Source organism: Diadema setosum, chromosome 5 (assembly GCF_964275005.1).
Source record: "Diadema setosum chromosome 5, eeDiaSeto1, whole genome shotgun sequence".
NCBI classification, from domain to species: domain Eukaryota; kingdom Metazoa; phylum Echinodermata; class Echinoidea; order Diadematoida; family Diadematidae; genus Diadema; species Diadema setosum.
Window position 1 is genome coordinate 30,813,228 of NC_092689.1, and position 22,129 is coordinate 30,835,356.

Genomic DNA, 22,129 nt, shown 5'->3' on the forward strand with positions numbered 1-22,129 from the left:
TCAAACTATGTGGTCTCATTTTCCTCTATGTGGCTAGCAATGCACTCTTACGGACGCCCTACTTGGAAATTATTAACAAATGCAAGACACTTCGTGTGTACTTATTGCATGCTTTGTGTGTACTTATTGTAAGAGGGTATCCATGCAACAATGTATACAAGCTACTGTAAAAGTGGATATTTTCGCGCGACTAATTTTTCGCGCTAGGCCGGGTCAGAAGAGTTTCGCGTGTTTTTAATTCCGCGAAATCAAGACATCACGCACAGGAACATATGGCAAGCAAAAATATTCGCGTGTTTTTATTTTCGCGCTAGTTTCTGGTTGCGCGAAATGCGCGAAAATTTCAACACCGCGAAAATTTCCACTTTTACAGTAAAGTATTTTGGGGGCATGACATTTTTGCGAATTTAACTTAAAGCCAATGACCTTTTCTGCGGCATGAATTTTCCACCACTGCCAATCCATGCATATACATGTAGTGTAGACAAGAACTTTCACGTGCCTTATAATTAAGCAAATTTCAGGTGCTTATAGTGTACTCCATTATATGGCTACCATTTTTCACTATTTGATACCAGTATTGGACTTTATTGTGTACATACAAAATACAGTGACGTTGCAGGGTTCTGGACAGCAGTTTAAAATGTATTCACCAGTGCAGATAAAGGGAAATGAAATCTACGTCAGTTTCAGATGCAAACTGGATTATTAGTGTGCTCTCCCCTTTACTCCCCCCTTCCCCCAACACACACAAAAAATACTAAAAATTAGAAAGTGATATACCTCTTGCATGCATGATTGTAAAAAAAAATGCAGCTGTATGAATGTTTTGAATTGTATTTTTAATAGAGTATGTGTTCGTTGTTTAGCTGTAGTACGTTGGAACCTCGTTATAAAAAGAGGTCGTATATATAACAAAACCCTCTAATAGAACAAGGTGATTTGTGGGTCTCAACTCTTTATACTTCTTTTGTTTTTGTAACTTGATGTAGTGACAAATCTGATATAACAAAATCATTGTCATGGTGCCATGGTATTTTAGGTCCACATTTCAATGAGTGTCCATGTGCTGCAGAAGCCAGTATCAAATCGAAAATTGGATCATCTGACTCAAGAAGTTGTAGTTTTGTTGTCAAGCCTTACCTACCCCCTTTTTGCCCTCTCCAAATTTTGAGACAGCTTCTCGATAATAATAAGAATGCTGAGTTTATTTTAGTGAGCAGGGATTCCACAAATTGGATCTGTCTAATCTTTAAAGTAGAGTCCTACAATTCTGGTAAATTTTACAACATGTGTTAAAGCTATGTACTCTGCTGTATATGACCCTGTACCGGTACAGCATACAATTGTATGCATGATGATTTGCAGGACAGGTACAGCCCTACAGATTGAATTTTGAAAATAAATCTGCCTTCTTCTCTCCTAGCATTTATTTCCCAGTACTTGACACCGATAGAGGTACAGTATAATCTTCAAAGTTTGTACTTTCACTACTTTACTTTGTATGCATGTTTGATAGGCTTATATGAATTTCATATTGTATTTTCCAAAATATAATGTGCATAACTGAAATAAACTTCCCTGAATGACATTTCGTTTGTTCATGTGTGGATGATACACTCATCACATTTTCCACACAATTCTCAACCTCTTATACAGTGGACTATTGTCATAAAGAAACTCCTTGGGACCTCTGAAATATGACTTTGTCATATTAATAGTTTGTTACATTAACCCTAAAAAGACTGGGGGGGGGGGGGGCCTAAAAGGCCCCCCCTCGACATTTCGCGCGATTACTCTGCAACACGCAATGCTCTCGCCGCGATGCTTTATGACTTTTTTCTTTCAAGTTTCCCGCACATTTTGACACCAAATTTGTGACGCCCGGGGGTACGGTTCAGAAGTTACATAACATTTTGTACATGCATGTGAGGCCGAAAATGGCTCAAAAATGTGATTTTGTGTACAAAGTCAATGCAAATTGATTTTTTTCACATAATTCATATAAATATGCTTATTTTTACTCTCAATGGCTAAAATTAATTTGTTTTAGGAGTATTATGCTTCAAAAAGTGTCTGCCACAAAGTTTGTTAAAAAAAACAACAGAAACAAAGGGTCGAAAAAAACAAAGAAATACATAAGAAATTCATGAAACAATAAAATAAATAAGAATTTAATTTTGATACCGAATTTTTTTTCAAGTGCATTTGCTAAGAATGCCACAAAGAGTAATTAGACCAAAAATGAGCACTTTTGGATCTTTATTTACTGATTTAGATCAAAGAGTCTGATTTCTCACATAAATTAGCATAATTAATCAAAATAAAATAAAAGAAGACTATTTTGGAAAATTTACATATACGATCTTGTAGATTACATCGCACACTACCATTGTGCAAATTTTCGCGGCGATCGCGCGATCCACGGCCGAGATCTTAAGGGGGGGCCCTTTAGGCCCCCCCCACTCTTTCGAGCTACCAAAATAGCCCAGTCTTTTTAGGGTTAAAGGGGATGGCTAGTAACTGATCAGTGGGAATCAGTGGGAATGCTGGGGGATGATTGTTCCAATCCTTGTGGGATTCATTTAAGAGTACATTATATATCTATTGTTGTGTGAAAATTTTTTGCTTCAGAATGGTCTCAAATTCAAGTAATGTGCAGTTTAATGTTTCCAGGGTTGCATGCCTGTACAGTGACGGGGCATTAAACTGCACATTACTCGCATATGAGACCGTTCTGACGCAAATAATTTTCACACAACAATAGATATATAGTGTACTCTTAAATGAATCCCACAAGAATTGGAACAATCATCCCCCAGCATTCCCACTGATCAGTTACTAGCCATCCCCTTTAAGGTTTGAGACAATGAGATGCCAAGAAACTGAACTTCCCATTGTGAAAATTTTATGTAATATTTAGAGTTTGTTATACGTGTCCATTATAAAAAAGAAAATAAATAAATAAATAAATGAATAAATAATAACAATAATGGTAATAATACTAATAACAATCAAATTATAATAATAATAATAATGATAATGATGATGATAATAATAATAACAATATTAATAGTGGCTACTTGTATAACGCACAGGTCCACCTTTCGACATCATCAACAGTTGAGTTTGCAGGCTACAAATCACAATACCTATACCCCTCCCCCATCATATTACTTAATGACAGAAAAGTTATGTGAAACGAGCACATAATAATAATAATAATAATAATAATAATAATAATACTAATAATAACAATAATAATAATAATAATAAAAATAATGATGCATCAGAGCGACCTAAAGGAAGCACTTGACTTCCATATTGACACAGAGCCTCAGGGATAAGTACTGCAAAAGTGGAAAATTTCTCGGTGTGGAAATTTTCAAATATTTCACGCCAGAAACTAGCTCGAAAAGTAAAAGCATGCAAACATTTTTGCTTGCTATATGTATGACTATGTACATAATGTCTGGATTCTACTGAATTTAAAACTTGAAAAATTCATCTTACTTGGCAGAGCGCGAAAAATTAGTTGCAAGAAAATAAATATCCACTTTGACAGTACTACTGCTGTACAAAATTTGGAGCTTTTCCTCCATCTTTCACTCCTGAATACTCTCTTTAAGGGGGACAATTTCACCTTCATTAACATATGGATTGAGAGAATGTAGCAATATTAGTAGAACACATCATTGAAAGTTTGAGGAAAATCGGACAATCCGTTCAAAAGTTATGAATTTTTGAAGTTTTTGTGCAGTCACCGCTGGATGAGAAGACTACTGCAGTGTATGATGTCACATGCGTACAACTACATGTATATGAGGAAAATATAAAGAGAATTTCACAAAATTTCATCTTTTGAAAAGAGGGCCTACACATTCCCTCGACTCGTTACTGACATATGTTATGGGTAATATTATTCCCACTGCCTTTAGAAAGAGGCAAGTCAAGTGCTCTTTTATTATGCGAAAAAAGTGAAAATATGTTGAATTTTCTTTACATTTTCTTTATACTGTTGTACTCATATGACATCACGAGCCGTAGTAGTCTCCTCATCCAGCGGTTCCAACACAAAAATTTTAAAAATCTATAACTTTTGCATTGATTGTCCAATTTTCCTCAAACTTTCACTGATGTGTTCTACTAGTATTGCTGCATTCTCTCAATCCTTATGTTTATGAAGGTGAACTTGTCCTTTCAAAGTTGGGTAGTCTCATCAACAACAATTTGTTTTTATTCTTACACAAAATACAAAAAGTGAAGTACATGTAATACAAACTAATTACATGCCTCATTGGCTGCCCTTCATGTTAATTTGCGTAACTGTCTTTCTGTGTCTGTGTGTGTCTCTTGCTCGATCTCTCTCTCTCTCTTTTCTCCTTTTCCTCCTCTTCATTGACCAAGGTGCTGATATGGTGTATGTTACTTTGGCAAGTTTACCTCTTTGGTCCTTCATGTCCACATTTTGAATGATATTACGAATGTTTATCTACATACTTCCAATATCTTTGCTTTAACTCAGGTCTGATTGAATAATTCATCAGTCTCTAGGAGGACATCTTATATGACTAGGCGTTTTCACGTCAGCCCGATGTTTCGAAATAGCACGCTATTTTCTGACTTGGGAAATTACCCCGATCACGAAATAGCATGCTATTTTTGATAATGTGAATACAAATTAGTGCGTTAATTGATCGAGAAAATTTCCTGAGATCAACTCGGGAAATTTCCGAAATAGCAGGATAATTAATGCGAACTAGCGCGCTATTTGATAATGTTCGGGCTGATGTGAATAGGAAATGAAATAGCGCGCTAATTTGCGATCGCGAAAAATATCTCGAGCTTGGATTTTTATCGGGCTGATGTGAAAACGCCTAATGAGGAATTCATTTTTGTAGAGAGAGTGTATGATTATATATACACATATATATTTGCTTTCACTCTTTATACCTTTAGTTTGCATTCATCACATGGCAGAGAGCTTCAGCTAGAATATTCTTTTCTTTTCTTTTTCAATTGTTCACTCCAAAATGGTTGCTTTTATTTCTATAATGAGATTAATTGCTTGGAAAAAAAAAATAGGCTCAACACACAATAGCTGAACTGTATTTAATTTCAAGCACATTTTGTTTTTCTGTAGAAAAGCAATGAGGGCATTTGAACCATTTGTCTATTAAAAACTGAATTCTTCACATAATGAGAATGTGCACAATAAATCATGACATGGACAGGATGATAATTTTCTTTCACTTGTTCCATAAAATACAAAAGATTTATTGACACATCTCATTTTCCAAGGCATTGATCGGTTCAACTAAGACAGAGCGCTTACATCTATGAACGCAAGCCTTATTGTACATCCTTGAAACTACAGTAAATTTAACACTTTGATGCTCTTCACAGACAGATCTTTAACACAAGACGACAATGCTCAGCCTTACAAAACCTGTGCGCTACACACCATAGGCATGCACAGCGGGGAACGCAAACCATTTACACATGATATTGCAAAGAATTACTGGGTCTGGTTGCCTGGGGAGAAATATTTAGTGTTGACAAAGTACAAAAAAAAAAAAAAACTTATCCTTTTTCACATTTTCTTGGTAATGCTAAATGCTTGTGCTTAGATTGTGGATCTCTTTACTGAATCTCTCCCGAGACAGGCTTAGCTCTTCATAACCCGAATTGTAAAACTGAGTTGAGTTTACACTTGCACCGCAGCTGCAGGGTCAAACGGCATCAAACAATGCTTGAACAGTCAATGCTTGACTGTTGTGTGTCATGCAATGCTGCAAGAAACAAAACATAAAATGGAGACTAGTTATTTCCTTCAGTGAACTGCACTGTAGTCTGTTTTACACAGCTACATGTACATGCTGCAGTTGCATGACAGTGTTTGTTCTTGTCAGAGTATGACCTTGCATATGATAATCTTAATTATCATTTCACAAGGTACAGTCAGAAAATGTCTGTCATTTACTTTATATGCCATACATTTTGCAGCGTTTTTATTTTCAAAAATTTTGTGAGTGGGGTGCTACTCCTGAATTTTAAAACACACATAAATATTAATACTCTGATCCCATCAGGAATGCCACATGCACATGTACATGTCTCCTTCCATTGCTGTACTCCAAGATCAACCACTCTCAAATTTTTTCGGAAGTCCCTACTCTTGAAAAAGTTGAATCGCTAAGTACATGGCATGTACATGTATACATTAATGAGAGATGTCAAGGGGAAAAAAAATTATGGACACTTTGGCCCGAATTCACGAAGGTGGTACAAATGAAACCATGGTTTAAACCATGGACAAAATCTATGGAGCGCCGAGTGTCGTATGGAATATTTCGTTACGAAATCAGTCATTTCGTCAATGAAATGATGATTTTGTAACAAAATGACAACGTTTGGTAACCAAATGAACACTTTGTCCACGAAATGATAATTTCGTTAACGAAACGGCCATTTTGTCGACGAAATGACCAATTTCGTAACGAAATATTCCGTGCGACACTTGGCACTCCACAGTTTTTGTCCATGGTTTAAACCATGGTTTCATTTGTACCACCTTCGTGAATTCGGGCCTTTGAGTCAAAATGGTTGTTACTCCAGTTCAATGATACAGGTGTAGCATTGTGTCACTCGACATCGCAGGATGACAAATGTTCCTGAAATATTCTGCTTCTGTGGTGCTTTCAAATACTGGGTGGGTGAGCAGTGCACATCCACTGCCACATGGTCCACAGCATAGGGAAAGCTTTTCCTCAGTAGGGTAGGAAGTTTTCAAAAATATACACACCCTGTTAACCTGTTACCCACTGAAACTTGGTGGGTCGTGCGCAAAGTCTATGGCCATTTTAGAATCTTACAGGGAACAGGTTAAAGCTTAAGTACTGGGAATGCTTATGATACACAGTGTTTGTCTACACTTTGTACAGGAGTGCACCAACACCTGTTGAACAAAAGGGAATATGAGTTGTGCAGGACAACATTTCCACACAACACACACACACACAGATACATCTTTACCCAGTAGTGCTAAATCAGTTCAGGAACTGCATCTGCTGAATACGCTTTAAAATCATGGACCACCAAATTATGGACCTCTATGGCAAATCCAAATTTCATTTGGAAATGCCAGAGTGATACATCCAACTTTGATACAGCAGGCAGGGTATTAGGTGGGACTAGCCAAGAATGACATAGAATTTGTAAGTGAAGGTCAGTTCTACAAACTTGAAAATAAGTTTGGGTGAGACTAACAATGAGCCAGAGAATGAACAAGGCAGGTAATTTCACATTTGTTCATGTCATTTCCAATCCAAACTCGGCAAATCCATCTGGGAGTGTGACCCTTTAACGAGGCCACAGGAGGATTTGACAATGGAGGTTGACCGAAAGTGACCAGTCCAAACTGTGATCTATTTAAATGGGCCCACATTGGTGCCTGACCTTGGATGGCCAGACGTGATTTTGATGTGGGAGAGCTCATGTTGGAATGAGATCTTCATTATTCACCAGATAGGAATGTGATCCCAATGGACCTCATTTGTAAGTTTTGCCTTGAATGGCCGATCGGGCTTGTGAGCTCCAGAGGGTCTATTGCATGATAGACCTCAAAGTGGACACTCTCAGAGCAGGGAGGTGTTACAGAGATGGAGTGGCAACTCTTCGTAATTCATGCAAAGACATGTTTGGGTTCAAGGCGTTACAATGGGATGTCTAGCATTCCACTACGCTTTGAAGTCATGCTAGGCACTGCTCTAGTTGGAAGACAAAGTTCGGAGACGAAGAGCGCATTTCACCTTTCGTTGAATTATAAGCTTTATTTCACATTAAAATTTTAAATGAAATACTCGAATTGATTTAGAATAATTTAGGAAAGAATTCAATATTATAAACATGTATTTCTAGTTTCTTCGTAATGCGCATATCAAAATGAAATGAAAATTAGGCCCTCTTAAAAACCCAATATTTTTCTATAATGCGCACATTTCCGTATGTTAGTTTTCTATCTTTTAATCTGGGATATTTGGATCTTTCAAATAAAGTACTCCGCTAAAGCATGTTCCAGCATGCTTTTAAACTATTTGCTGTTAAAATTGTCAGTTTTACATTGCATTTTGATTCGCTGCTCCAATTCAAGGTACGCAAATTCATTGTTGCCATCACATTGAGAGAGAGAGCCAATCGCAGTAGGGGCAAGTATTTTTAGATGTGAGAGCGCTAGTCCCAATTATTGATGCTCTCTTTTGTCAAAGCACATGGGTAACACCTGTAGTTGAACGCATAACTTCTTGGCGGTGCCGCGCATGACTTCAAAGGAGAGCAGTAGTTGTCTCTCCTTCTCTAGCACCTCCCTGGTCAGAGGCAGAAGGAATTAGGTTGTCGGGTATCGTTGGAAAAGAGCATGGTCCTTCACTTGCCTGTAGCATTCATCCAAGGTTCAACAATGATAGGAAAGAAACGGCTAACCGACAAACGTCACGACTTGACGACAGTAGGCATGGCTTTGATCACGGCTTCACGCGGTTTGTCACGTTTTAGCTCCCAAATCTGGAATGGAAAGTGGAAGAAATGAAAAGTGTTATAAACAGGCATTAGTCTTACTCTCATGTGCATACAATATCTAATTTTATAAAATGGGTTCAAGAATGTAGCCAATTGGAAGCGTTGAAATGAGTCACGTGTGCCTGCATTAATTTCTCACTAACATGCATGGCCTGACGTCACAATGTTTACAATAGCAGTGCGCACTCAATCAGTTGTTACAAGTGCGTCTCGCGCTACTATACGCGCTGTCAATCCTGTAAACAACTTCTAGTTGGGCTGCCGGCCGGCCTTTCTTGTGTGCATAACATGTGTGGCATACGTATACTCTTATACGTACAGTACTTATATGTGCGGGATTTCCAAGTGCGACGTGCATAATATGTTTGGGACGAACATCTTCGGACATCTTGACTTTTTATGTAGCTGAATGGTAATGAATGACCCACAAAGGTACGTGAAAAATGCTGTTAGTTTTCGACCCATTTTATAAAACAAATGGATGCACAGGATTATTTCGTGGCGTTAGTGGAGATGCAGCTCACTCTCGGGTATTTACAATGTAGTGCATGTTCCACAATTGTAAATACCCTCGAGTGCGCTACATCTCCACTAACGCACTCTATCCTGTGCATCATTTGTATAACAGCTATCCTTTCCACAGATGCAATCTTTCTTGAGCAGAGTTGTTTCGATTGCGAATCACTGAAATCAAAGCAACAGAGCAGCAGAAGTTTGGACAAAGTTTGGCACTAAACAAGAAATTACGGTCTTGTGTAAAAAGTTGTGATCCCAAGGGTAAGGGTTCATAAGGGTTCATTGGGGACACAACAATTAATGCATCTTCATAGCACCTTCTCATTGTTAGCACAGGGGACTCAACTTGTATGGGTCCATACACAATCCTAACATATAAACATTGTTTTTTACATACATTTCCTCATTTTTTTTTTGAAACTTGTAAGAGACTAATTAAAAAATAGGAAGGAATCAAACTGACATTTGTCACTATAGGACAAGAACAAATTCTGAATTTAGGGGCAGTGTTGTGGGATGAGACAGGGATGTTGGCAAGCCTGTGGTAAGGGATGTGGGCAGTGTTGTGGGTGGAGCTGTGGGTAGGGCTGTGGGTGTTTCCTACCTGGATGTATGCCTCAGAGAGCGTGATCAGCTGTGGAAGGATGTCTGCCACGTGGAGATCCTGGATGGCGTACCACTTCCCCGTGGGCTGCAACAAGATTGCCACAACAAAAAAAAATCATTAACCCTCTGCATGCCACATTACATTACCTGCTCATAGGTTTGTGTGTTTAATTTATGCAAATTTGACTCATTGGGACAGAAAGGGATAAGTTAATGAATGTTGGAGCGCTGGTTTCATGTTCCTGTACTGCAAGACATATAATGCAAACTGCTACAACATTGACTAAATTTGCTTAATCCTTTGTTGCCCTTGCACCTTAGCAAGGGCAAGACCTCACAAAAACGTTTGATGCACACTGTCCATACAAAACTCCACTTTCCACCAGTTATCAATGCATACACAGTTAAACATAGCCACAGTGCATAATGATGCTGTATACATCATACAAACATGCAGGGTTCTAATTTTCAAGAGTTTTGGAAATACTTGTGTACATTACTATATAGGAATTTTAAAACATGAAAATATTAACTCTGATCCTGACATGAAGGTGACATGCACAGATACATTTCTCTGTCCCCTGCTGTAATCCACAAGTGGGAATTTAACCACTCACAAAATTTTCAGGAAGAAAAAAAAATAGACTCAATAGATATATGGCATATACAGTTACACTGTGCTTGGTGAGTAAGCAGGTTACAGTGCCAAATACCCAGTGTTCATAGAACAGAAATTTACTTTCATATGTGAGCCAAAGCCAACTATAATGAGACTAAACAGAAAGTCATCTTATCACTTACTCTGTGCTGGACGTGAACCTTGAAGGATCCTCGGCCCCTGCCTGGCTCTCCCTCGTGGACAATATTGGCAATCAGGTCATAGGTCGTGTACTTGTGAGCTGCAAGTACTTCCTGGTCATCTGGTAGCAACTCTGCTAAGTCAATGTTTCTGTGGGCAAACATATGGAACGTGAGATACATAGGGGCCAGCTCATTTACCTATTAAAGAATCAAGGTGACTTTTGTTTTCACAAATCATGACTACTCAGATCCAATGAAACTGTCAGCATTCTTTCTTTTTTTCTCTGTTTTTTTTGTTGTTGTCTTCCTTATCAAAGTCAATTTGTATGTGGAGCACAGTTTCTTTGTAAAGTCATGCATGATAATTTAAGAAGTAGCACATATCAATTTAGATCTTACTGAGATAATTTAGATGGGATCGCAAGGCTAGGAAAGGCTTTTGTTTATCTGTTCTTGCTTTAGAAACATTAGCATGGATATAATTTCTGTGTAGAGAAAAACCAAGAATTAATGGCATTTACAGAATTTATCAAGTAGGCCTATATGAATTCTGTGTGCAACTTTTGTCTGTTTGTGTGTTTAAATGCTACATGTACATTTCATACTTTTTGCTTCTTACTCATCAGTCTAATGAAATATTTTTACATCCAAGTTCCTTATAATGGGTTTCACCTGTAGGAGAACAGCCAGATGTACACACATAAAGTAAAAACAAACCAGCTATACAGTGTATTATCGCACATGTGTTGATCGCCACTGGATACATGCAGGGACAGCGTTTTTTAACTTGACATCAGATCAGTTACATCGAGTGATGTATCATTTCAGAGCATCAAACCCCACAATAGTCCAGGTCCTTCCTCCTCAAACATGTTTGTGGATAACTGCCTTGAGGTTCAGGCCAAAACTCACTTGACAGGAAAGTTGACAATGGTAGGATTCTTCTCCACGAAAAACGTGTTCTTGGTGAACCTCTTCATGCACAGGATGAGGTACGGTGGTAGTTTGGTGAGCTGGTAGCGTTTGATGAAAGACTCCTTGTATGTCTTGTATTCCTTGAGTGGCGGGGAAAGGAGGTGGACGGAAGATTGTGTGGAATGGAGTTAGCCTTTAATACACACATACACTGTACACACACACACAGACATACAGAGAACAGAACACTGAATTATGAGCATAACTGAGGAAATGCTGAGACTCATAGCCACTTTGTCATTGTAAATTTTTCACAATAAGACCCTATGATTGCAGAAGTTTGTCAGCAAAATGTAAATTAAAAGACCATATGATGATTCTATTTCTTTGCTTGGAAATAAAAGAATGACTTTTTAAAAAAAGACAATGGTCATATTTCCATTAGATTACACCTATGAACTCTGAAATTCAATAAATGACACTAAATGGGAGAAAAGTTCACAAGAATAGGAATTTTTACCCATCCCCATACACCAATATCACCAGATGTTCACAAAAACAGGAATGCATGGTTAACTAAACCTTCTTCTTTTCTGAAAAATAGGAATACTCCTATAAAACAGAAGAAACAATTGGTAGGTACATTCCATGAGGAAAGCAGAGTAATACGGGGATTGGGAGGAAGCTAACCTTCTCAGTCTGTCCGTCAAACTTGGCGAGGAGCGTGGAGAGTGGGACCTGCGGGATGATGTTCTGCTCCAACTCGTCCTTGAAGAGCGGCGCCGGAGGGATGTCCAGTGATAGGAACAAGAACGGCTGCTCCTGGACCGTCTCTGCATGAATTCAAATGCAAATCAAGAGTCACAAGACACATGCAAAATATTACGCATTCACATCCATGACCTCCAAATAATGATAAACAGTTCATGTGGCACAACTCTGTGTATGATTCATAATATCTGAAATCAATTTTTGAGTTAGAGTACCTTTGAAAATTAGTACTGAATTATCAGTCAAAGTAAAATTCATAAAATTATATGAATTTAATGGGAGCAAATGTTATCTTTAGGTATTAGAAAAACGATGATTAAAAAATCTCAAACATAGATATAAATGTGCATAGATCTAGCCATTTCTTTTCATGTTTTCATATCATTGGTCTTTGGACATAAAGGCAGTGAGAGAGCAATGGTTTTAACATCTACATTTAGTATATCCAAGACATTACAAGATATATTTCCCTTCCAATACCTGCATACAGGTCACAGAAATGGGAGTACAAAATGGTGTAAACTGATGAATATCCAAGCCACAAATATCATGTTTGATATTGACATCATATAAATCTTGATGGAGGCAAGCTTCCCTGACCTTTGAACTCGTCGGTTTTCTGTAGTTTCTCTCTCTCCTCCTCCGATATGTCAGCCGGGAGGACCTTTCTGGTGTACACCTTCATCCTCCCTTGGAATGTCTTGTACACGACGCTGCTGTTGGGCTTCTTCGTGCCCCCCAGGGAGGCGTGGAGGGCGTTGATGAACCAGGACAGCACCTCTACAGGGTCACCTACAGGGGGGTGTGTCAGATCGTGGAGGGAAATTGGGGAGAAGGTTATAAAACAAATCCATCAAGATGGCAAAGAGGGCTCATATGTCCTGTTTTTTATATATGTTGCTGAGGCTCTGAGAACAATAATAATAACGATATGGTCTTCTTTATCTCATGTAGCCTCTTCAGTGTTGCCACTGTTCTATTGTCACTGCCATTGTCACTACCCTAGCATTGCTATACCCACTCATACACCCAAGTCAGGAGGGACATGGGTAAAAAGATCTTGCACACTGGACTGGATTCAAACTTGGGTCCTCCGATTGGGAGTCCGGAGTCACATCTACTATGCCATAGTGCCCCCAGGAAACAGAGAAAATGGATATCCATCCGTGGATACTTGTAAAAAAAGCCTAAAACTTGTCTTCTCAAACCTTATGTTGGTCTTGGGGGCAAATACGTAAGGGGAATGACACCTCCGGTGATAAACATCACCTTTGTATGCACACAAATATGTATGTGACAGGAATGTCTTCCCCCGATCATTTTTGCTAGTACTGTTTTTTTAAGTGTAGTCTGACCAACCCACAGTAACCTATAGCTATTTATGCATGAACTTTCCATTGTAGATTTTTTGGGGGTTTTGGTTTTTTTTTTTTTTTTTTTTTGTTGTTGTTGTTGTTTTTTTTTTTTTTTGGGGGGGGAGACAAGTGAGTACTCACTTATTAAAGATAAGATCCTTCCTTTCTTTTTCCTGATTTTGGGGTCATACTGCACTGTTACCACAGCAACATACATTCTGTTACTCTTAAAAATTTGTCCTGCATAACTTTGCATGGAGGATATGGGATAAGAACCTGTGAGTGCATATTATATGGAAATGAATACCAAGGAAAGGGCCCAGTACCTTGTTCGGTGATCTGGAATCGCTTTTTGCTGCACAGCACAATGGCCTGTAGCATCTCGTGGGGACTGACGTGGGCCTTGAAGTTTCGCTGGTTCCACATCTTGCGCATCAATTCCCCAAACCTGGGCAGCAGTGAAAAGCAAACAAGATTTGCACTGTAATGATAATGACGCATGATGATATAAAATTAACTTATTCATTCTTGGTTGCCTTATCAGTCTAAAGCCCTCCTCTTCCATAGGACTCTGCCAGTACTGTTAGTCCAGCAGTGTCTAGCTCAAAAGGGATATTGAGGGTAAAATCTCTTTACAGTGCTGTGCTAGTGCATTTTATTGAAAGATTGCAATTGGCAAAAGTTAGTTACATGCCACATTTATGATTCGATTCAGACTAAGAGGTAAAAACCTGGCAGTTATACAAATATATATTTTGCCTTAATTTTCTTCACAATAGTAGATTGTGCAGTTACAGCATTCTCTTGCTCACTTTGACTGGCCATATTGCAAATAAATCACTGAAATAGACTGTGAACAGAAATGAACACTGAAGTTGACAACATAGATATGGGTGTGTGGGATCATTATAATTACCATGATGTCAGTAACACTGCCAAAATTTGACCTTTACGTGGTTGGGTGGTCAACATCTTCATTGTTAATATTTCAGGCATTCTTTCATATTAACATGAACATAAAAGCTATATCGGCATTTCGTCACAGCCGAACAATACAAAGTATACAAACTGTAAGATAATGTTGACAATCATTTGGGGACCTGAATTCTTACTTCCTTATAACAAGAGTTTTGTCATAACCATGTTCTTTAAAACAAGAGTGCATTGTACAGACAAACAGACGCATCAGGCATTGTCTACTACGCAAACCTCTGAGATAAGATGCTCATGATGTTGCCGGGAGAGAGTTTGATGCCGCTGTAATTCTCCTCACGGAGGAAGTAGTTGCGGAGCGGGATGATGCCCGAGAGTGCCTTCAGAAAGAACGGATATGAAAACCAGATGACATGTCAAAAGCAATCCCACATCACAATGGAAAGTCTACAATTTTGACACAGAGAGATGCAGTCAGATATGCCTCCATCATCTCTTTTCATCCTACATTTACTCACTAGGACGTATCTACTTTGGCAATCTGAATTTCATATTTCCTGCACATATTTAAAAGGAAATTGATTCCATCTCATACTTCACCACAACCTCTTCAATTTAACCAAGTACAGAGCAGTTAACAAATGGTGTGAATACCCTGTCAACGTTTATGCTCTTCAAGTATGAATGAACCCTTTTGAGAATGAAACATTTTGAGAATCACTACATAAACAGAGCAGCCTCTGGATATGACATACGTGAGGTTCAGGGATAAAATCTATTGTAGTGCATCAATAAAAAAAAAAACAAAAAACCCAACAACGACCAAGTGATCCATGTCTTTTGTAATTTTTGCCAATAACCCTTAAAAGGTGTGTGTGTGTGTGTGTTGGGGGGGGGGGGGCAAGAATCAGCCCAACCTGATACGGATTAAAGGGTTAAGCTTTTGCCATAATCTGCCATATTTTGCCTAAAAATCCAATCAAATCAATTTCACACATGAGTAAATACATTGAGTAATGGAATACAATATAGATACACAATTTTAAATTCTCAGTTATTTATGACAAAGAAAAAAGAGATGCTTACACAAAGATGCCACAGACTTGGTGTTGTTGACAAAAAGAAGAAAAAAAAAACGGGCAGAACACATGAAACGACCATGAATTGTCTACAATGCATTTTTTTTTTTTACTTTAATTACTAAAGTTCTACTCTGCTATATTTTCATCCGATTAAAAACAAAAATCAAATATGAGGAATAAATATGGTGCAAAGGCAGGGACCACTTACATGCAGAAGAACATTGCAGTAATCATTCTCTTTGATATTGTTCAGTCCCACAATGCCCGGCGTGTAGGTGGTGCCATCGTAGGCCCGGCATGGCTTGGGATCCTGGTCTAGCTGTTGGATTTGCCTCTTTGTGAAAGTTGGTTTCAGCACATACTGGGGGGAAAAAGAATGTACATTTTATATATATATATATATATATATATATATATATATATATATATATATATATATATATATTTTTTTTTTTTTTTTTTTTTTTTTTTTTTTGGGGGGGGAGGGGGGGTAACATACAAATCAAATCAAAAGGAATGTATATCAGTGAATGTTAAATTTGATGCTGCTCGACGATAGTGCTAACACTGTGTTGACCCTGTGGACTCTATACAAAGTCTGCACTTTTCCACCAGAGACTGTATAATAAGATTTGCATTCATACATATGCCACCAAACAGCATCATTCACCATCCCACCGAACTAAAGAGAAATAGTTCGCTGCATCTCCAGCTTTTCAAAGTTTGACTGCAAGGACCGTTAGGGGACTGGAGCTTAACCATGATTGATGAATATTCCATGGTTCCTTTAGGATGTTATCCTTTATGACCACTGATTAAAAGACGATACTCCTTCTTCCTTTTTTATGCTCTTACAAAACAATTGTTAATGAAAATGTATCATTTATATTCATGTTTGCTTTGTTTTTGTTTGTGATGGTGCGCACTTTGTAATGTATATTGACACAGGGCTCCCTTGTTAAGCAGGCCTTTGTGGCTCTGAATTGGACAATACAATGAAATAACTAAACAGATAAATAAATAAATGTCAGCCTTTAAGAGGATAAGAAAAAGGAAATGATCTCACAGTGATGTCCTCCAGAGATGAATCGATGATCTCGTAGTTGTCTGGGAGACAGTAAAACTTCAGGGTGTGGAGGTTCAGGAACACGTGGTGGTTGATGTGCACGCTATGGGTGTACGCATGGGACTTCTGGCCCCGACCTGGGAAGAAAGCCAAAACAGCAAATACAGTACTCATAACATGTTATTGAGGCTGATATCAATGATGATGATGGTGTTGATGATGATGACGATGATGATGATGATGCTGATGGTGTTGACAATAATTATGATGTTGTTGTTGATGATGATGTACTAATAATAGTTATGGTAGTGAATGCACTAGTAGTAATGGTAGTAGTAGTAGTAGCGGTAGTAGTAGTAGTAGTGGTAGTAGTAGTAGTAGTAGTGGTGGTGGTGGTGGTGGTGGTGGTGGTGGTGGTGGTGGTGGTAGTAGTAGTAGTAGTAGTAGTAGTAGTAGTAGTAGTAGTAGTAGTAGTAGTAGTAGTAGTAGTAGTAGTAGTGGTAGTAGTAGTAGGAGTAGAATGATAATAATTACACTAATACTAATATTAGCAATAAAACTGACAAATAACATAACAAAATTATAATACTGATAAACATGGACCACATGATAACCACAGGAATTTGAAATAATTATAAATTTGCTTTAAGCACTATGATCCTTGCATACTTTGAGTTGTGAGGTGTGGGTAGAGTATTTTTTCTTTTTAATCTTTGCAACATTTGGAACTGTTACGAGAAACCGACCAATGTAAATCTAAATGTTTAGGGTCAAAACTCACACCTTCCCCATCTACCGATCTTAAGTGAGAACCTATCGCAGATTAGGTGTCACTTTTATATTTCAATTCACATGGGCAACCTGGTGGCAAAGCCTTTAGTTGCAAATTGATTGTAACTAACTGAAATGCAAATACTAAGAAGTTAAAGGGGAAGTCCACTTTGGAAATTAGATTGTGGGAATACATTGCAGAAGCATAAATATGAGAACAGGACTGTGAAAGTTATGAGCATATTCTGATCAAAACTAAGAAAGTTATGATATTCAGAAGTTGTGAGCAATCAAGCACAAATTGGTAATTCCGTGATGTACTGTAGTATGTGAGCTCAGCTTCCATGTACTCTGTGCATAAAATTCCATAAAATCTCTCTTTTTTTCTCTCATTGACGACAGAATGTATTTCTTGCAAGCAGGGATTGTATAGAAAAATATTTACAATCATTGTATGGAAATTCACTTGAAAGGAAAATTATTATTTTTTTTTAAATTTCATGGTTCAGAGAAAATGGGAGGTGAGTTCGCATTATGACATCACCAAATTGACAAACTGTTTGTAAAAGCAGCACACTAACCTTGAAAGTACTTGCCACAAACCAGGCATGCATAGACATTCAGATGTGACAATGACACTGAGCAGAGCTTCTCAAAGTCAAAGTCAAGGATACTCCTGTGGAAAACATCAAAACATCATACAGCTGTAAATGCAATATCTACAGATCTGTAGAAATGATAGACATAACAAGGGTGAAACTACAGATTGGGAAGTGATCTTTCTGGAGGCATTATGGTGCAACCATTACTCAACATATTATGTTTTGTCTTTGCAGCACATATACCGGTACATGTAATAATTTTACAGGTTTTTGCAGGATGAGAGATGGTTTAATACAACAGTACAAGTGATGTGCACTGCGAAGTCTTGGCAAGTAACATACTTATTCCGACATTATCATACTTGACGCCTAAAGGTTGCATTACAGCCAGAGTAAGGGGTGCATATTAACAGTTGCAGAAGGACACAGCACACTTCAATCAAATGAACATACACAGCAAAGCTTACCCCATGACAGCACTGCACACAATTTTAATTGCTTGCACTAGCAAACCTTAAGTGCATTATGTATCAAATGAATTCATTCTTTGTGTTTGTGTCATCAGTCTACTCCTTACTGCTTATTCATGCATCACCTACTGGGCAAGACTCAAGAGGTTAATACCCCAACCTGAGGATTTGCCCTAACATCATCAGCACAGTCTTGTCAAGTTTTCTGAGTGTTGCAACAGACCCCTTCTGACCTACTGCACATTACATTAACAGGGCAACTCTAATATCACAATTCTCCTAATCATAGTGATTCTTCAACTCTGCTTCCAAATGGAGAAGCACTTCTCTCATGACATCATAGATAGCTTCATCTGACTTTCAAATATGAATCAATTTTGAAACAAAACTGAAAATAACTTCAACTCCATGTTGTATAGTGTATTTCATACTGAACGGCTGCAAGGAAATCAGCTACAATGTACAATGTACATGTCATAGGATAGTGAGAAATTTCAATCTGGCCACTGTAAGTGCATGAAACTTCTGGGCAACAATGATTTAAATCTACAATCTACCTGTATTACTCAAAACATTTTACAAGTACTACAATTGTATGTACACTATATGGATTCCACATTAATTGCTCTACAGTTTGACTAAAGATAGGGTAACATTTGAAATCTGCATCACAAAATGGCATTGTGTATGTACAGCCACATCAATAACTCACCGATTGATTGTGTCTAGGTAAGGGCAGCTGCGGCTTTTGTCAACTTTCGGTCCCTTTGGGACTTTTGCTGGAGATGCTAAAGAAGGGAGAACAAAGAATTTTTAAACGTGTACAATTTTGCTGTAATATATATAAATGCAATGCTCTCTTCTCATAAATACATTGTTACATTGTAGTCGGGGAAACCCATACAGTAGCACCTGGTTCAACTTTTGAACTCATGATTTCTAATGATTGTACAACTGTATGTACAAACGTACTACTGTACATGCGTGCCACATTCTTGACAATTTTCACACAGAAAAGTAGATCTATGTGTACATGGTCTATGCTGGAAATTCAAATGGGGCACTCTGATGATACCTTGTGGTATTGTATCAGTCAGACATGAGGAAACACAATGCTGAATTATTGTCAAAAAAAGAAGAAGAAGAAAAAAAAAAAAAAAGAGGTACATGCAACTGCACCATGCACCAAAGCTGCCTCTACATTCAGCAGCTGCCACTTCAATTTCAAATTGTACTTGTTTAATAGTGCAAGTAACAGTGTGACTCATGAGTACACTGGGCAGGACTGTAGTGTAGTATAAAGTAGACACTCATTGTGTAAAAAGCCTGCACCAAGGTTCGACCTCCCGTGCCAAAATTTGACTGCATGCAAAAGCATACATGTAGGTTTCTACTTGTACCATAGCCGGCCGTTGAATCTGGGAGGGTCTATCTGAAGTGAGGTAAAATTTTGACAGTTTCTAGTCTCTAGTACAAACGTAGTAAAGCAAGCTGCCCATGATTCGACCATAACGCCGTCCAAAATTTGACCACCTGCTACATTTTACATGTACAGTGTAAAACCTAGTGAGCCTACGCGTTTGTGTCAGGATTGCCAAGTTCAAAAATATTTTATGAGTGAAATTTTCATGACTCGGCATCTCGGCATGGGAATGTGCGTGTGAGCGAGGGTGTGGGAGAGGTTTTCCCCCCCTTTGGCCCGAGTGTAGGGAGCTTTTTCAATCTTTAGCTCTTAATGGTGCGATCAGGTGCATACTTACATCTTAAGTGATTATACATTTGTATAAAGACAAAAGGGAAATACATACTGTATATCTTCCCGATCATTTGCAACTATCACTTTAATCTTTTGAGCTATGCTCATATAGGCCCAAGTTTCAGACTTCGCCTGATGCATGAGAAAAATGGGTGCCATGCGTGAGATCGTGAGATGGCCATTAAATGCTCGAGTCTCACACAGAATGCGTGAGACTTGGTAGCTCTGTTGTGTGCAGTTGAATTTTGGCACAGGGAGGTCGAACCTTGGCATTTTTGCTTTATAGTTTAGTAGCTATGTCTAGCTGGAATGGACTTGATATTTGCAATATTATTCTCTGTTCTTCCCTACCTACAGTGTATCTATACCTCTAGCTTTATGTCATGACTAACTTGTTCATACCATTTCATTATTGTCATAGCATGGATTCTACATTTAGGATCTAAAATTTACATTTTGACGTGACGTCAAATCTAAATTTGACATCAGGGCCCATCATGCATCATCATATCGTAGGGCATGGCATATGTTGCCGATGTTTATGTTTTGTTCTAAACATCAAATTAAAGCAGTTTTAGTAGAATTTAAGCTTGATATCTAATGCAAAAGGGGTTTAGCAGAAGGCAGTAGTTTACAGTACAGCCACATGCACGCAGCGCATACAACGCGTGTGTTTGGCGGAAACTACGCGTGAAAATAAAAACATACGGGAAAGTCGACATATGGGACCACAGACAGAGTAAAGCGTTCACTTGGTCATTGAAGGAGGCGCTTTCTAGAATTCCATGCCTTCATTTAACCACTTATATGTTAAATGGTTACAATAAGGGCCACAATAAGTTGTTAAGCTAACAAATATATAGGTTAACTTACCGTAATCATCGTCACTATCGTCGTCGTAACTTGCGTCAACCAGCGGACGTTTAGCAAGCGTGGAGGTCGCCATTTTCATCTGACGTCACTTAGCTAATGGTTCCCCCCCCCCCCCCCCCCCGCCGTACCACCACCCCGCACCACCACCATGCACCACTGGCACCACCACCACCACATCGTATAATTCCTGTGATTCGTAGGGGCTAGTGACCCCAACCATGGAGCTAAATTGCCCCAACAAAACATTTTTTTCCCATACTACATGTAGTAGGCCTATAATAAGTACATTAAATGTAGATGTACAGTAGTTCGAACTGTTCGACCTGGATCTGTAGGCCCTACTCAACAATAGTTATAGCCGCTCTCCTGATCAATGTGTGTAGTCAAGCAACCTGTCGGGGGGGGGGGGGGGGGGTGTTGTTGTTGTTTTGGGTTTAATGGCAATCAGTCATAATTTTGACTATTTTTGCCAGACTATATAATCTCTTTTTTTTTCTATAATTTTCATTATCAGTATCTAAATTCAACAATTTCAAAATTTTATCATAATATATACATTTTTATTTCCAATCATACAATTTTATAATTACACAAATTTATTGTTGTCCTCACTCAGTCAAAACGGGGGGGGGGGGGGGGCTAAGTGTATGAATAGCACAAAGCTGTGACAAGTCTGTGATTGCGATAAAAACGCCGAGACAAGGATTATGATTATGAAGACAATAAAATACTTTTTAAGGAGCATTCTGGTCTAGTTAAAAGTTAGTCCGCTAAAAAAATAAAATAAAAAAAATTAAGTTTTACAAGCACAACAGTGACAAAAGCAAACATAACCCATGCAGTCTCAAACCCAGTATATAAAAATTGACTCTGAGTGATCACTGTTTTAAAGTTATTCAGACAGGATATAACATTATGTTGTACATTTTTATAGCAAAAGTTCAAAACGGTATTTTTTGTACATGATGAATGGAAAATTGTGAGGTGAAGACATGATAATCAGCACATTCATTTGCAAATATACTCGGCAAAAAA

At 38.2% G+C, this 22,129-nt stretch overlaps 1 protein-coding gene across 1 annotated transcript; it reads right to left on the reverse strand.

Moving 5' to 3' along the window:
• Positions 1 to 8,379: 8,379 nt before the first annotated feature.
• LOC140229282 (ubiquitin carboxyl-terminal hydrolase 39-like) lies at positions 8,380 to 21,167 on the reverse strand. The gene is made up of 13 exons (XM_072309556.1): positions 21,095 to 21,167; positions 19,178 to 19,253; positions 17,975 to 18,069; positions 16,623 to 16,759; positions 15,765 to 15,917; positions 14,751 to 14,854; positions 13,868 to 13,989; positions 12,787 to 12,978; positions 12,106 to 12,248; positions 11,413 to 11,555; positions 10,501 to 10,648; positions 9,698 to 9,784; positions 8,380 to 8,562 (listed from the first exon to the last, which is right to left on the reverse strand). Exons 1-13 carry the CDS (start codon positions 21,165 to 21,167, stop codon positions 8,491 to 8,493), a joined length of 1,545 nt encoding a protein of 514 aa, XP_072165657.1. The 3' UTR covers positions 8,380 to 8,490.
• Positions 21,168 to 22,129: the final 962 nt, after the last annotated feature.